The following is a 15,872-nucleotide window of genomic DNA, read 5'->3' as shown; positions in this document are numbered from 1 at the left end:
TGTCTCTATACATTAACCATTCTCCTTTCATATTTAATTTTTTCACTGAGAAGGCTTCTTGGGGTGACAGCCACCATGGTGTTTTCCTTTTAAACCACTCTTTATACCTCCTCCAAACTTCATATAGTGATCTTTTTACAATATGATTTAAAAAGTCTTGGTGTACTCCGACCTTGTCCTACCAAAGGTATGCATGCCACCCGTATCTATTTCCAAACCCCTCCAGATCTAATATATTGTGTTTTTCAGGCTGAACACATTTATATTCCTTATTGTTAACCATATCCCTAGATATTTTACTTTTTGTGGATTTCTATCTCAATGCTTTGCACCAAATCTTTTTTCTCTTCTTTTAGATTTTTAAATAATAATTTAGTTTTATTTCTATTTAATTTTAATCCTGCCACTTCCCCAAATTCATTTTATTATAATTTCTTGGTCCACTCAATCTGCTGGAGCCTGTCTTCGGAAGCAGGGAAGTCTCTGACTCATTGAGGGTTTGAGACCCATCGGTTCCCCCCACCTGGTTTAGCCAACCAGTCCTAGTGCCGGGTGGGGACCAAAGGTGGACAGACTCCCCCAGGAGGAACACAAGGTGTTCTCCAGCAGAGGTCCTCCCCTTCCCCTAACACCCCAAGGGAGACCACCACAGAAAACACTGAGACGTTTCCGCAGTTCAGGTTCTCTCCCCTCTCCACACTTTTGCACAAGAGGTGGGAGGTGATGGGAGGGTGGAGCAAACCTCTGATGAAGGGGGACTTAAACAGGAAGTATGACAAAGCTGTTTGAGCGAGTGTTAGAAATAGTGTTTTCATATTTCCCAGGAGGCCGTCTTTAAAGGATTTATTAAATATAAAAGTGATAAGAGAGTAGCATCCAGTAATTTAATATGCATCACGAGTACATTGATAATGCTAGAATGATATTTCCTATTTGGTGATGAATAGGTTTTTATTCTTTGGCTCTGCATAGGAATGTCATCAGCTTCAGTGTTTTAAGTCATCCATTTGGCACTCCACTAATTTTTTAATAACACAGTACAGTGGTACCTCGGGTTAAGTACTTAATTCGTTCCAGACGTCCGTACTTAACCTGAAACTATTCTTAACCTGAAGCACCACTTTAGCTAATGGGGCCTCCTGCTTACGCCGCGTGATTTCTGTTCTCATCCTGAAGCAAAGTTCTTAACCTGAGGTACTATTTCTGGGTTAGTGGAGTCTGTAACCTGAAGCGTATGTAACCCGAGGTACCACTGTAATAACTGATGATCTGCAAGATAGTGAAGTGAAATGTGATGCGTGTATTTAGGGCTCAATTCTGAATTTCAGATTTAAAGACCAGGTCAACCCCCACGGCTGCTTTTAGAGGCATAAGGAAATGGCAAAGAGGGAGGGAGGGAGGGAGGGAGAACACAGTTGTGGTTTCTGCATTGAAGATTGAGACATCAGAATGAAAGTTGGTACAGGCACTTTTATTTTGTGTCTTTCAAGTGTCAACTCCTCCTTGGTCCCTGCACCTGTTCTCCAGGGAAACAGGAAAGATGTAAAACTTAATACAGTACAATATCTCTTTTGAAGACTGCAGCAAGTTTGAAGACCAGTATGACTCTCCACACCTCTTTTGAAGCAGGGGGAATTCAAAGAAGATTGTAATTTGTCTTTGGAAGGAAAGCCTTCTGAATACTGTGACTTCCTAGTTTCTTGCAGTACAGTGCTTTAAGCACAACCTTGGCTTCCATTTTGCAAACAGAGAAAACTCTCCAATTCAGATTTCCTTCTCTCTTCCCCAGTCCTTTAAATCCAACAGAAAATGTCATTGTAAATTAATTCAGCTGCAGATTTGTGGTTCTTTAGCATTTCCTTTACTATCTTAGAACAGCCTGTATATTAAGTAGGGCTTTCCCCATATTTGCCCTGTCTGATGCTTTGAAAATCTCCCTTCTCTGAGGTGAGTTAAATAGGAGCCATGAAGCAGAGCTACTATTCCCAAGGTTTTCTTCTTTTTGTTTTAATTTTCAATTCTTTGCTCCCACCCCCACCCCCGCCTTACTAGAGCTTGTTCTGTTTGAACATTGTTCATGCTGTCGCTGCAGAATTGAGGCTGGTGTAAAGGTACGCCTGGAAGGCAGGCTGCCCCATCCATTCCCAAATATATTGTTGGCCGTTGTCATTCGCTTCCCTCAGCTCCACTGCTCTGAAAAGGTGATTCGGAGGTGTCAGGGGACTGCCATCAGCTCAGAGGCGAGAGGTGGAGCCTCCCTAGATCGTGAGAAGCAGCACTTCCTCCGCGGAGGAGGGAAGCCCCGCCTCTAGTGGGGAAGAGATGCAGGGCTCGGAGGATGCAAGAGAGAGCCAAAGAACCGTGCATGAGCAAAGCGGGGGGGGGGGAGGCAGGTCCCCCTTTGGCCACGCCCTCTCTGCGCAGTAGGTTTACGCGCAGAGAGGGGAGGCGTCGGCTGGGGGTCAAGAGACTACTCCGCTGGGGAAAGTTTAAGGACCGCCCACTCCCAGATTCTGCTAGTGACTGAGCAAGACATGGAATTGAGACGTTCTGCACTGTAAGTGTTTCTGCACCAGTAATAAAGCCTTTGAAAAGACCAGTGGGGATCTTGCCTGTTCGCTCTCGAGCAACCACGCCGGTAGGCATAACAGGAGGTTTTGGACACCTGTGGCCTCTGAGACTTCCCATCCTCGGCTCTTATCCCAAACCACCAGGAGTGATTCGTCTGCAGACTCCAGATTAGACCCAGACATGGGCTCGCCCTCAAGTCCTTCATGACTCGCTGTTTCCACTGGGGCAAATAAAAAGGGACCATTCCACTGGGCTGGAAGCCCTCTTTCAAAAAACTGCTTTGTAACTTTTCCTGTGTAATAAATAGGATGGGTTCATTCACACCTCCGTTTGCTCTGCCACTTTCACTCGGGGAAACCCTCTCTTTGCCGCTGGATTGAAAGAAACAGCAGTTGGGTTTTCCATGGACTCCCGTTTGTTCTGATTCATCAGTAAGGAGCAGGTGCTGTGGGGCAAACGCAAAACCACTCAGCCCCCTGTTGAGAGGGTCCGGCTCCTGCCGTTTTCCACCAGGCCGAGGGAGGGGCCTGACAGACTAGAAAAGGACTGCTGCTGCCAAGCAGAGAGAACTGTTTGCATTCTTTTAAACTGCTTTTCAATTGTCTTTTAAAAATATTTGAATTGTTTTTAACTTTTGAGAGGGTTTTTGGGGGGGTATTATTCCGCTACTTCTGTTTATATTTTGAGTATGTATTCTGTGTTTTTATATTGTAATTTTATCCTGTGCCCTGAGACCTGCAGGTGATTTATTATTATTATTATTATTATTATTACTATTATTATTATTATCTAGAAAGTATGGGGCAAGTGGATAACCACTCTGACAGCTTTCTAGGCAAGGGACAAGTGGGAGTGTGGGCCGGCTATGGGGCCTCCTCTGAGTAGCACCACTTGATGGTTCAGCTGTTATCTGTTATCTGTTCACACAGTGGACCATCTCTCATCGTCCCTCTGGCCCTATAAACTCAGCCCATCCTCACTCCCCATCAGATGATCACTAGTTAAGTTTGTGAAAAGTGACAAATAGTTGTTGTCATCCATCTGTCTCAGGAGACAATGGAGTGTGCCTCCGGGGGTGAAGTCAAAGTGCTAGAGTATCGCAGCACCTGCTGTGACTTCTTAGACTGGTAACTTGCAACTGCTGCCTCCTGCGTTGTTGTTTTCTGCATTAGGAGCACCAAAGTGATCTCCCTGGGGTGCAAGGCTGTGTAGTGTGTATGGGAGATCCTGGGCTGCCCAGGTGACAAGACCCCCCCTCTCGACCTTGCTTATGTGGTCCAAAGGAAAGCAGAGCAAGACGTTTGGGCACCAGCTTGGCTTCATGACACCATCCAACTAACAAATAAATTAAGTAAATAAGAATGAGGATGCTGACCTGAAGGGTTTCTCCCCCCCCCCCCTCTCTCTCTCTCTCTCTCTCACACACACACACACACTGTCATATTTGCTGGATCAAGCTGGGTAATAATATGCATGCACAGAATCTGCCTGTTTAACATTGACAGATTTTGGGTTCTCAGATTTAAGCAGCGTCCTATGTGACGCTGAAGTTTGGCATCCCCTCCTGCTTCTCACATGTTGTTCTACAGGATTGTTGCAGCTGCCTTGGTGGCACTGCCCTAAAACCGCCTCTGTCTTTGGGCCCCAGCTGGAGTGGAATGAATACCTTAACCTACTGCTTCATTGTTTTGGGGGAGGGGTGTGTTTTTCTCTCTCTCTTAAAACCATCTGATAGGACAAGATGCCTATTGTTTCTTTACTTCTGTGTCCTCTTTGTAACAGAATGAATATTACTGTAGGTTAGATTTCCTGTGGAAGAACAAGTTCAAAAAAGAGCGTGAGGAGATTGAGACCATGGAGAATTTGAACCGGCTGCTGCTGGAGAATGTGCTGCCTGCTCACGTGGCCGAACATTTCTTGGCAAGGAACCTGAAGAATGAGGTCAGTCCTCACCACCTTTAGTCGTCTTCGCTGTTCTGAAATAAAACTGGCAACCTTCAGGAACACCTGCACACCTTCAGGAACAAATCTAGTCCAGTGCGCACACAGTATATTATAGACTGCCCTCTCACTGAAAGTGAGAATTGGCATACCAGCTTGCCTCCATTTCTAGTTTGTTTCCAAGAATAAAACAGGAGAGAGATAGACTGTGACAGATTATTTCTGGTGTGCACTGTGGGTTTTACACACTCCCCAGTTGCCCAGTGATAATTTCAAGGGCAAGGCTACTGAGCTTTGCTTTCTTTTGCAGAGTGGATCACACAGGCCTTACTTTGCCTTTTATAATAACTGTTTGCTTAGAAATAACTTCAAAACACGAGAAAACAGGCAGGCAGTGCAAGCCTTTGAGAAGCTGCCACAGGTCCACCCTTTCCAAAGCGATCAATGTGTCTTTGGAGTCCTCCAATTCTGTGGTTGCTTTTTGCAAGCCGGCTGCAAAAATCAGACCTCTGTCTCTCCTGAGGTCTATGTACCAACTCCAAATATTTTTTTCTAGTCCCTCAAACACACTGGAAAGGCACTGTTCCCTAGCCCCACTTGGACATAGGTTGCCCATTAAGAAAGCAGACATTGCAAACACTTTTGTAAAACAAGAAAATCTTTGATAAAAAAGGGAGGGGAGAAAGCCTATTGAGGAAACATCCCCAGCTATTATGTCATGAGCCATAGCAAATGATGACCTTTGCAGTGATGACCAATATGAGAGAAACATCAGTGAAGATTTTGGTGACAAACTGCGTAAAGAGACCAAACATACTCAGTCCAAATAGCACTATTTGTGTTCTAGAGTCTGTTGATATTTAACGGTTAGGAGATTACTGCTTTCTCAATGATACCTTCTTGCATTATGTCTGCTCTGAACAAGCAGTTTTTATCTGTGAGTTACCAGTTGCTGGGGGACAACTATGGAAGAGTTTGCATTTGTGTTCTGCTTGTGGGCATCTGGTTGGCACTTTTGGAAACAGGGTGCTGGAAGGGTCTTTGGCTTGATCTGGCAGCTCTCTTCTTTGGTACATTGGAGCAAATGGGCCTCTGGAACAGTATTCATTTCCATTTTTCTTGCCTAGAAGTGATGAAGAACTTTGATGATGATAAGTAACTTTGACTTCCTTTTGCTGTAGCATTTTTCAAGCACTTCCAACTTAATTAAAAAGATTGAGAAAACAGTGTCATGGTTGCCAGGCTTCCAAATGACAGAAATCCCTCAGTTTCACTAGAACAATGTTCTGGTCCTTTTGCACTGCGCTAGAAATGGGATCAAGTCAGGTGCAAGGCTTCAGGGCTTTTGTCACCTGCTTGGTAAACCTGTTCCTTGAATATCACTGAGCTGTTTCCAATATATCCACTGATGTAAAATGTGTAGCCAGTTATATAGAGAGGTAATTTAACTGAATAAAACAGGTTAATTAAGGGACGCGGGTGGCGCTGTGGGTAAAACCTCAGCACCTAGGACTTGCCGATCGCATGGTTGGCGGTTCGAATCCCCGCGGCGGGGTGCGCTCCTGTCGTTCGGTCCCAGCGCCTGCCAACCTAGCAGCTCGAAAGCACCCCGGGTGCAAGTAGATAAATAGGGACCGCTTACCAGCGGGAAGGTAAACGGCATTCCGTGTGCTGCACTGGCTCGCCAAATGCAGCTTGTCAGGCTGGCCACGTGACCCGGAAGTGTCTGCGGACAGCGCTGGCTCCTGGCCTATAGAGTGAGATGAGCGCACAACCCTAGAGTCTGGCAAGACTGGCCCGTACGGGCAGGGGTACCTTTACCTTTAACTTGATGAAATTATTCATGGATGGGCATGGCTTACTATAAAAGTAGTAAAACATCAGCAAATTATCTTTGTACTAAATAGGTGCAAGCACACCTTACACGAACTTTTCATCCATCCTTTTTCTTTCCAATCTGTACTTCATTTTATGAACGCCTTCTACTGAGAACATTTTGTGACTGGTTTCTCATTCTTCTCTCTTGAACAGGATTTATACCATCAATCATATGACTGTGTTTGCGTCATGTTTGCCTCCATTCCAGATTTCAAAGAATTTTATACAGAATCTGATGTCAACAAAGAGGGCTTAGAATGCCTCCGGCTTCTAAATGAGATCATTGCTGACTTTGATGATGTAAGTACATCATGTCTGTATTTGGCTAAAGGACAAGCAAGAAATTATTTCGTTACAGAAGAGTTTCCCACATTGTGGCCCCAATTCAAAACAGATTTAAGTGCATTTTATTCCATTTAAATCAGTTAACTTAAACACATTTAACTCTATGCTGGACTATGGCCTCCATGTTTTGTTTGTAAGACTAAAACTTGCTTATCCTTCTAAGGCAGAAGAAGCTGTTGCCTCCATATCTCTTGGAATTGTGTGATAAATATTTTTACACCAACCTTTGAGTCATCTCTTATAAATATAGCCCATACAAGACCCTCCTGTGTCTCGTAAGATTATGTAGGAAGGGCTTATAAATCTGACCAGTGCCTAGGAAGACTCAAGTGAGAATCAGCAATGTTTATGGTTTGACACACAGGATAGTGACTTGTAGAGCAATTCTGTGACAGGTAAAGGAATGTAAAAATGTGATTTAATCTGTTTTAGTATTTTAACTTTTGTATATTTTAAGCTTTGGGTTGTAAACTTCCATTGATTTTACTTTTTATCTTTTGTAAACCACTTTGAGGGTTTTTTCTATAATCAAATAATAAAATACAATAGAATAAATATATTTTTCTTATACTGTAAATCACTATCACTTTGAGATGCTTTGTGGGAAGCAATTCATAAAGGAAAGAAATAATAATAATAATAATAATAATAATAATAATAATTCCTAGCCAGCACAGCCAATACTGGCAGAGGCTTGTACTGGCAGAAGCTGCACTCTGAATTTGAGAGGGCACCAGCTGCTGTAGAAATGTAGAGTTACACACCAATGCAGTCTTTATAGGCACTTCTGCATAAAATGGCATAATTTTCCATGCAGCATTTAAGGGGCACATGGATGACTTTTGTGTTCCTAAATGGCCAGTAGTGGTTTTTTATATTTACCAGAATTCTAGGTTATGATTCATTCTAGATTCCTTTGCATTGAAATGAATGTCCTTGGCATTATTGAAATGAGTGGTGTGGAAATAATTGCATCATTAATTACATTTAAGTTCTTAATTTACATGAATAACGATGTAAATCACATTGACTAGTGGACAGGGAGATGAATTTGGTGGAGGCCAAACTGCAGCAGAGAGGAAACAGCAGAGGTTGTGACAAAGACAGGTCAGAAGAGAAGTCATTGCCTTCTTGCTTCTGCTGCTCAGAAGTGCAGTTGATTCCCCTCCCCCACCACAAAAGCAGCACTCTACCTTATCAAAATGCCTAAGGCAGTTTATATAAGGCACCACTGAAGAGAACAGCACCGCAAATCCAGATGTCGCAGTAACACTGACTGCTCCTTTTGCAAAATGTTAAAATAGTTTCTCAGTGAAACCAAGAGTTGCATTAAAGCTCAGAATGTGTTGGGTTTCAGGGAGCTATTCTCACCTGCAGGCACCTTTTGCTGTAAAATATGATCCCCTACCCGTGTCCTATGTGAGATTGGGCCAAAGTTAAATAAAAGGCTTTACTACTGTCTCAACTAGTTTGGCTGCTTCTGGATCTGCTAAATGTGCTTGAAAGATGCTCCAAACAAGTGCAGCCCTGGGAAGCGTGTGTATTAACAATGCTGATGCATTATTTGGCAATCAGACACCTGAGTGCCTTATTTCTTCACAGCTATTGTCGAAACCCAAATTTAGCGGCGTTGAAAAGATCAAGACCATTGGGAGCACTTACATGGCAGCCACAGGGCTAAGTGCAATGCCCAGCCAGGAACATAGTCAGGTACGTCAAAGTTACTGTGTCCACTTTGTAGGGACCATATTTTGTCTGGAGTGCAAAAGGCCACATCTGGGAATGCAGTGAAGCTTCTAAGTCATCTCCCCACCAAGCCGGTTCAAAGGCTCTGAAAAGCTGCTCCCAAAACTTGGGAGGAATATTAGGAGCATCCCAGATGAGGCTTGCCAACTTCAGCTATGCCAGTGTTCCCAGAAACATTTGCATGCGCCTGTGCAACTTTTGGCTCCTGATCTCAGGAAATACAGTTAAGACAGTTCCCCTCCAATGAAACACAACACTCAAGCACTTGGATTTTTTAACTCTGAATATGCTTTTCATTCCCTGCATAAACACCCTGCTATTACAGAACAGTGTTTTATTTCTTGCTGTTACAGCATTATATAGCAATGCCTAATGTGGGTGGGTGGGTAGGCAAAATGATATTCCTGCATAATTTCCCTGGTGTTCCAATATTTGAAGAATCTCATCTACATTTTGTGAAGTGGTGCTAAACTTTACCCCCCCCCCCCAAAAAAAACCATCCACACTTCAACCCCACCCTTTATTTCTTTCTCCTTCGCTTCCCACTCAGCTTCTGAGTGAGAATGGATTTATGCCTATAGAGAAAGTAGGATATTTTTGAATAATCATGCTTCATATTCACAGAACATTAAAACAGCTCAATCCTAATCTCCTACAGTCCACGGTTGCAGCTCAGAGGGTCCTGTGCACTGGTGTACATTAAGTATGTGTGAAGACCTGGCACACACACAAAAAACAGCTGGGCCCTCCCCTCTCACAAATGAACAGATATGAGCCTCTCAGGTGACTCCCCCTATCTGTACGGTATGAAATGGGCAGTGCCACCTGGAACTGAGAGCGTGCACAGGTGACCCATTTGGCCGTTGTCTTAAGGCCCGAGACTTGAAGGGCCTATTGCATCAAGCTAGGGCTGGTCCACCCAGGAGGCAAAGCGAGGCCTGACCCAGAGAGACAGGAAACCCAGTCTCCAAGGAATGTGTTGCCCATGGTGATGTCAGCAGCTCTGCCACCTCCCTGGCAGCCTCCCCCATGCCACTTGTACAGCAGCCTCTAAGCAAATAGGAGGCACTGCTGGGCCCTCCCACCCTTGTTCCCAATGAAGCTCTTTATCCCTCCCCACCCGCTTGTTCCCAGTGTAGATGTTCACTCACCCCTTCTTCCCTCGCAGGAGGATGCACCATTTTGTGGTTCGCCTCAGGTGCCAAAATGTCTAGGGCCAACATGGCGTCCAGCTTTAGACCCAGCACAATTCTTTATCCTCTTTCCTGCACTTCCCATCATTCAGGAGACCAGCAGGGGAGCAAAGAGGGAAAGGATCATAGGAGGGAGGGAGGGACCTGTTCTTGCAAGGGGAGCTGCGAGTCTGTTACTTACTGGGAACCAAAAGCAGATCTCTTACCCAGGGGCCAACAAGCACTCGGAGCCATTCCAGGACCCATTTTGACCAGGCACATTGATTTTCCACAAGGACATAGCTGATACAAAACTGAGCTGTGCGCAGGCATAAATAGCATACAGCCCAATCCTATGCATGTTTCCTCAGAAATAAATCACACTGAGCTCAATTTAATTAATTAAATTTTTATATTTGTTAGTTTATATCCCACTTTGATCAGGAATAAATCCAAAGTACTGTGATTCTGTTGGAACAAGTAAAAGTATATAGGGTTGTAACTCTAGAATTAAAACACTGACTTCTTGTAAGTTTTCAGTATATTGCAACATTTACAGAGAGCAAATCTCTATTGAGGATTCTTTGATAATTGCAGTGGCATTACAGGATATGTCTATGTGTTTACATCCAGGAGCCTGACAGACAATACATGCATATTGGGACTATGGTGGAGTTTGCATTTGCCCTGGGAGCAAAACTGGATGTCATAAACAAGCATTCCTTCAATGACTTCAAGCTACGCGTAGGTAAGCAGCATAAATATTTTGTCTCGTCTCCAAGTACAGCAATAATATCCTTTTTTAATACAGTGCTAACAGTTCAAGTTCCTCCACTTTGTTATTCCAGCATTGTGTTTGCAGAACTTCCCCCCTCATTGCTAATTTCAGCACATCACTGCATTGAATATTGTGAGGCTGTGGCCGTGATCACTAGGGTTATAACTTTTTGATTTTCAAAAAAAAAATGGATTTTTTTTCCCCGTTTTTAAAAATGGACTTTATTTCAAAAAAAAATTAGTCCCTTTTCAGTATTTGCTTAGAAACTGAGCTGTGAAAAAAGGTCACCCCAAAATGAAAAGTGGGAATCACCATATATGCAACATTACCACTCATTGAAAATGACTTCAAGAACTTGTCAGAAATATTGAAACCTTTTTTTGAAAAAAAGCATTGTGGGTATTGGAGACTCACTGGAAGCAGGGGCCATCCATCCTCCAGATACCAAGAAGCAAGCAGTGTGCAGAAGGCGCAATCAAAGTGATGTGGGAACTTTATGGCGCTTGCAGCAGAAACAAAGAAGAATTGCAACCAGGCAGAGGGCCTTCTCAGTGGAACACCCTCCCGTCAGATGTCAAGGAAATAAACAACTATCTGACTTTTAGAAGACATCTGAAGGCAGCCCTGTTTAGGGAAGTTTTTAATGTTTGATTCTATTTTTAATATTTTGTTGGGAGCCGCCCAGAGTGGCTGGGGAAACCCAGCCAGAGTGGCGGGGTATAAATGATGATGATGATGATTCTAAGCAATAAGAATTGATATGCAATGAACAGAACATTGTACAAGCATTAGAAAATTTGCAAGCTATTTTCCTGTATTATAATGTATAATTATTATTATGTATAATGGCACAATAATGACACAATACATTAGACAGTTACATATACTAAAATCGATTTATTGATTTTGGGGTAAGCTTTTTTCAAATGACAGTTCATTGCTTTGTTTTTAGGCAAAAGTTAATCTAACTAAGCTACAGCACATGAGGTTGTAAAAAAGTTATAACCCTACTAATCACACATCAAAATAAGCCATAAACAATTGTTTAATGTGTACAAGCAAATTATGCTTTCTTTGCTCTGGGAGGGAACAAACAATGGTTCCTAGCTTAGCCTTTGTACTCCAACAAACCATGGTCAATAGGTCAAGAGCACATCTTGTGCTTTTGGGGAGCAAAGCAGTCCACGATTGCTCTTTCAAATTTAACACAACTTGGGGGTCATGGCTTGTTTCCTCACAGAACAAACAAATAACTCACTTCTGTACATTATGGCTTACCAAAATGTGTGACGGCAGCCAGTCTCTGAAGAACAATGGCTCATAATGAATTAAATCAAGGATATACGGTGGTACCTCGGTCTACGAACAGCCCTGTTAACGAAAACTTCGGACAATGAACTCCGCAAAACTGGAAGTAGGTGTTCCGGTTAGCGAACTTTGCCCCGAAAGAACGGAAGCTGAACACCGGTGGCGGGAGGCCTCATTAGGGAAAGGGTGCCTTGGTTTAAGAACGATTTGGTTTAAGAACGGACCTCCAGAATGGATTAAGTTAGTAAACTGAGGTACCACTGTAATCTATCTATATCTGCTGGATTCCCTGATAGGGACTCAAAGTGGCTTACAGATAAAATAAAAACAGCTAAAAACAGGGTGAAGGATGTCACTAAAAAAATTAAACATTCTTAAAGAACAATTAAACATTATAAACAGAGATTCTAGAAAGCAAATATGATTGTAATTTGGCCTTTTATATATTTTTCATCAATGTTCCTTTTTATGGCTTGCCGATCAGAAGGTCGGTGGTTCGAATCCCCACGACGGTGTGAGCTCCCGTTGTTCAGTCCCAGCTCCTGCCAACCTAACAGTTCGAAAGCACGTCAAAGTGCAAGTAGATAAATAGGTACCGCTCCGCCGGGAAGGTAAACGGCATTTCCATGTGCTGCTCTGGTTCGCCAGAAGCGGCTTAGTCATGCTGGCCTCATGACCTGGAAAAACTGTTTGCGGACAAACGCTGGCTTCCTCGGCCAGTAAAGTGAGATGAGCGCCGCAATCCCAGAGTGTTCGCGACTGGACTTAACTGTCAGGGGTCCTTTACCTTTACCTTTACCTTTTTTTTAATGTTTCATGACGTTGCTTTCATACTTGATCTGTTGTACACCATCTTCGTGGCTTTCAAAAAGGCAGCGCAAAAATATTAAAAGTAAATAAAATTATATTAATAGAGAAAGCTGCTGTTATCACTGTTCTCAAGTTCCTAAACTGGAAAATTAAGGCAGGCAGGGAAAGGCAAAAACAGCTTGTCAGTTTTATTTTCTTTGGGAAGTTGCCTGGAATATTTTTTTTTAAAGACCTGCTTGTACAGTTTCTCTCACTCTCTTATACTAGGACCCAGGGTCTTCCAATGAAGCTGAAAGGCAGATGATTCAGGACAGACCATAGGAGGCAGTTCTTCACACAGTGCATAGTTAAAATGATGAGATTTCCTACCTCAAGACATAGAGATAGGTGCCAACTTGACACAATTTTTAAAAAGATGGTTAGATTCTTGGAGGATAAGGCTAAAGCAATGACTGGTATTCCTGATGGTTAGAGCCTTAGCATCAGAGAGAATATGCCTCTGAATGCTGATATCTGGGAAGTGTGACTGGGAGAGTTCTGCTGTGCTCATGTGCTGCTCATAGGCATCTCGGTGGAAATTGTGGAAACAACTCTGGAACTAGATGGGGGGATCCAGCAGAGCTATGCAAGTTCCTATATTGTAACATCTAAGGGAAACATTGATTTGAGTTACTTCTTTTTGTGTGTGTGAAATTAACCAGACTGCTTTGACAGCATAAATATTGTTATAAATAAGAGGAATTCAATACATATTGCGAGATTTTTTTCTTTTTTGGACACACTCTTAAAGTTTGAGCATGTAGAATCATGCTATGTAATACACTCTTCTTTAATATATTGTACTTTTTCTTGAAAGTTAGAATCATAGAATCTTAGTCCCACCCCCTGCAATGCAGGAATTTCAGCTAAAGCATCCATGAGAGATGGCCACTCTGCTTAAAAACCTCCAAGGAAGGAGAATCCATCACCTCTCGTGGGAGTCTGTTCCACTGCTGAACAGCTCTTACTGTCAGAAAGTTTTTTCGAATGTTTGGTTGGAATCTCCTTTCTTGCAACTTGAAGCCATTGGTTCGAGTCCTACCCTCCAGAGCAGGAGAAAACAAGTTTGTTCCACCCTCCACGTGATGGCCTTTGAGATATTTGAAGATGGCTATCATATCTCCTGTCAGCCTCTTTTCCAGACTAAACATACCCAGCTTCCTTCAAGCACTCCTCATAAGGCTTGGTTTCCAGACCCTTGATCGTCTTGGTTGCCCTCCTCTGCTCACCTTCCAGCTTGTCAACATCCTTCTTAAATTGTGGTGCCCAAAATTGGACACAGTATTCCAAGTGTGGTCTGATCAAGGCAGATTAGAGTGGTACTATTATTTCCCTTGATCTGGACACTAGAGTTCTGTTGATGCAGCCAAGAATAGTGTTAGCTTTTTTGCTGCTGCATCACACTGTTGACTCATGTTAAGCTTGTGGTCCACCAAGACCCCTAGATCCTTTTCACATGTACTGCTAGTAAGCCAATTGCCCCCCATCCTATATATGTGCATCTGGTTCTTCCTGCCTAAGTGCAGAACCTTACATTTGTCTCCACTGAAATTCATTTTGTTAGCTTGCGCCCAGTTCTCCAGTCATTTTGAATTCTGATTCTTTCTTCTGAGGCATTAGCTACCCCTCCCAAATTGGTGTCATCTGCAAATTTGATGAGCATCCCCTCAATTCCTTCATCCAAGTCATTTACAAAGATATTGACCAACAATGGGCCCAGGACAGAACCCTGCGGCACCCCACTTGTCACTTTTTTCCAAGATGACAAGGAACCATTAATGAGTACTCTTTGAGTTTGGTCAGTCAACCAGCTACAAATCCATCTCGCAGTTACCTCATCTCCACAAGAAAGCCTTACTGAAATCAAGATATACTATGTCCACAGCATTTCCTTGATCCACCAAGTTTGTAATTCCATCAAAAAAGGAAATCAGATTGGTCTGGCATGACTTATTTTTGAGAAACCCATGCTGGGTCTTATTAATCACAGCATCCTCTTCTAAATGCTCACAGACCGACTGTTGAATTATCTGTTCTAGGACCTTTCCTGGTATTGATGTCAAGCTCACCAGTTGGTAGTTACCTGGGTCTTCCTTTCCTCCCTTTTTGAAGATGGGGACAACATTTGCCCACTGTCAGGCTTTGGGGAATCAGATCCCTTCCCCAGGGGCAGTAAATAAGCAGATCAAACAAAAGTAGCGTTCTTATCAGTTAGTTTCTTTAATAATCACAGTGAGAGACAAAGGAATGCATCTCTCTCTAGAAATGGTGTTGCTCCCAGTTAAGGTTCACCTCCTCCGTCCCCCCTAATCAACGTCACTCCTACGTCAGTTAATCTGAGCTTGTTGCCATTGTGCTTTCTGTTCTATCACTCTCAAAGCCCGTCTAGTCTTAGGCGAAGGGGGAGTCAGGAATGCTGTCCAAGGACAATGAATCTGCCAGCTCTCTTCTGGTGTTTCCTCATCTAGCTGTTCCTCATCCAGTATTTCCCAGCTTTTCTCCTCTGGACTGTGCTCTTCTGCAAACCACTGTTCGAAATCAATAGTGTCCTCCTGCCCTTGGGAAGGTTCAGGAGAAGGAGTGGGGGCTCCCACCATTTCTCCTCAGTTCAGCCCCTGACACCTGCCTCCAGTCTGTAGGGACCTCACCTCTTCTCCAAGAATTCTCAAAGATAATAGACAAAGGCTCTGAAATTACATCCGTAAGCTCCCTTTCGTACCCTTGGATGCAGCTCATCAGACCCTGGAGATTCGAATCCATTTAAAGCAGCCTGGTGTTCCCATACTACTTCTTTTGCTATCTTGGTAATTCCTTTTTAAAAGGAACATAAAAACGAGATAATAAATCCATTTCCAAGCTAGAGGGTGTCATATCACCTTAGAGGTGTGGGCAGAATCCCACCTAATGGAGGTTCGAGTTCTTCTCTCCTGCTTGCTTTCTTTCACTCAGAAATCTTAAACCTTTTTTTTAAAAAAACAACAAACCACACAATTGTCTGTTCTGCTTAACTGCATTTTTTCATTCTCTTATTTTCATTTAAATACTTATGCAGCAAATTCACATAAATTCAAATACTGCCATCTTCCCAAAATATCCAAGGTTTGTAGAATGCAACAGCAGAAAATTAAATTCCTGACTGACTGACAGAGGGGTCATTCCAGGATTTTAATATCCTTTTAGTAATGCCATTTGTTTTTGAAGGCTTCAGAAGTTTTAAAAGTATGCAAGAAAATGGAACCAACCTATAAATAAATATGAAATATTTCATGTTTAATGTAACAGTA

General features: G+C 42.9%; 1 protein-coding gene across 2 annotated transcripts in view; it reads left to right on the top strand.

Annotated features, from left to right (window-relative positions):
* The window catches only part of ADCY2 (adenylate cyclase 2), a 131,208-nt gene that overhangs the window by 112,644 nt on the left and 2,692 nt on the right, over nucleotides 1-15,872 (top strand). For both annotated transcript variants that reach the window (XM_083448575.1, XM_083448574.1), the window contains 4 exons: nucleotides 4,354-4,512; nucleotides 6,544-6,690; nucleotides 8,338-8,445; nucleotides 10,287-10,401. In XM_083448575.1, coding sequence (XP_083304701.1) covers nucleotides 4,354-4,512; nucleotides 6,544-6,690; nucleotides 8,338-8,445; nucleotides 10,287-10,401 — 529 coding nt within the window. The remainder of the gene's footprint in view (nucleotides 1-4,353; nucleotides 4,513-6,543; nucleotides 6,691-8,337; nucleotides 8,446-10,286; nucleotides 10,402-15,872) is intronic.

The sequence above is a fragment of the Podarcis tiliguerta genome, assembly GCF_965153285.1.
Source record: "Podarcis tiliguerta genome assembly, chromosome: 7".
NCBI lineage: Eukaryota > Metazoa > Chordata > Lepidosauria > Squamata > Lacertidae > Podarcis > Podarcis tiliguerta.
Note: the sequence above shows the minus strand (reverse complement) of the source record. Positions and strands in the feature narration are given on the sequence as shown.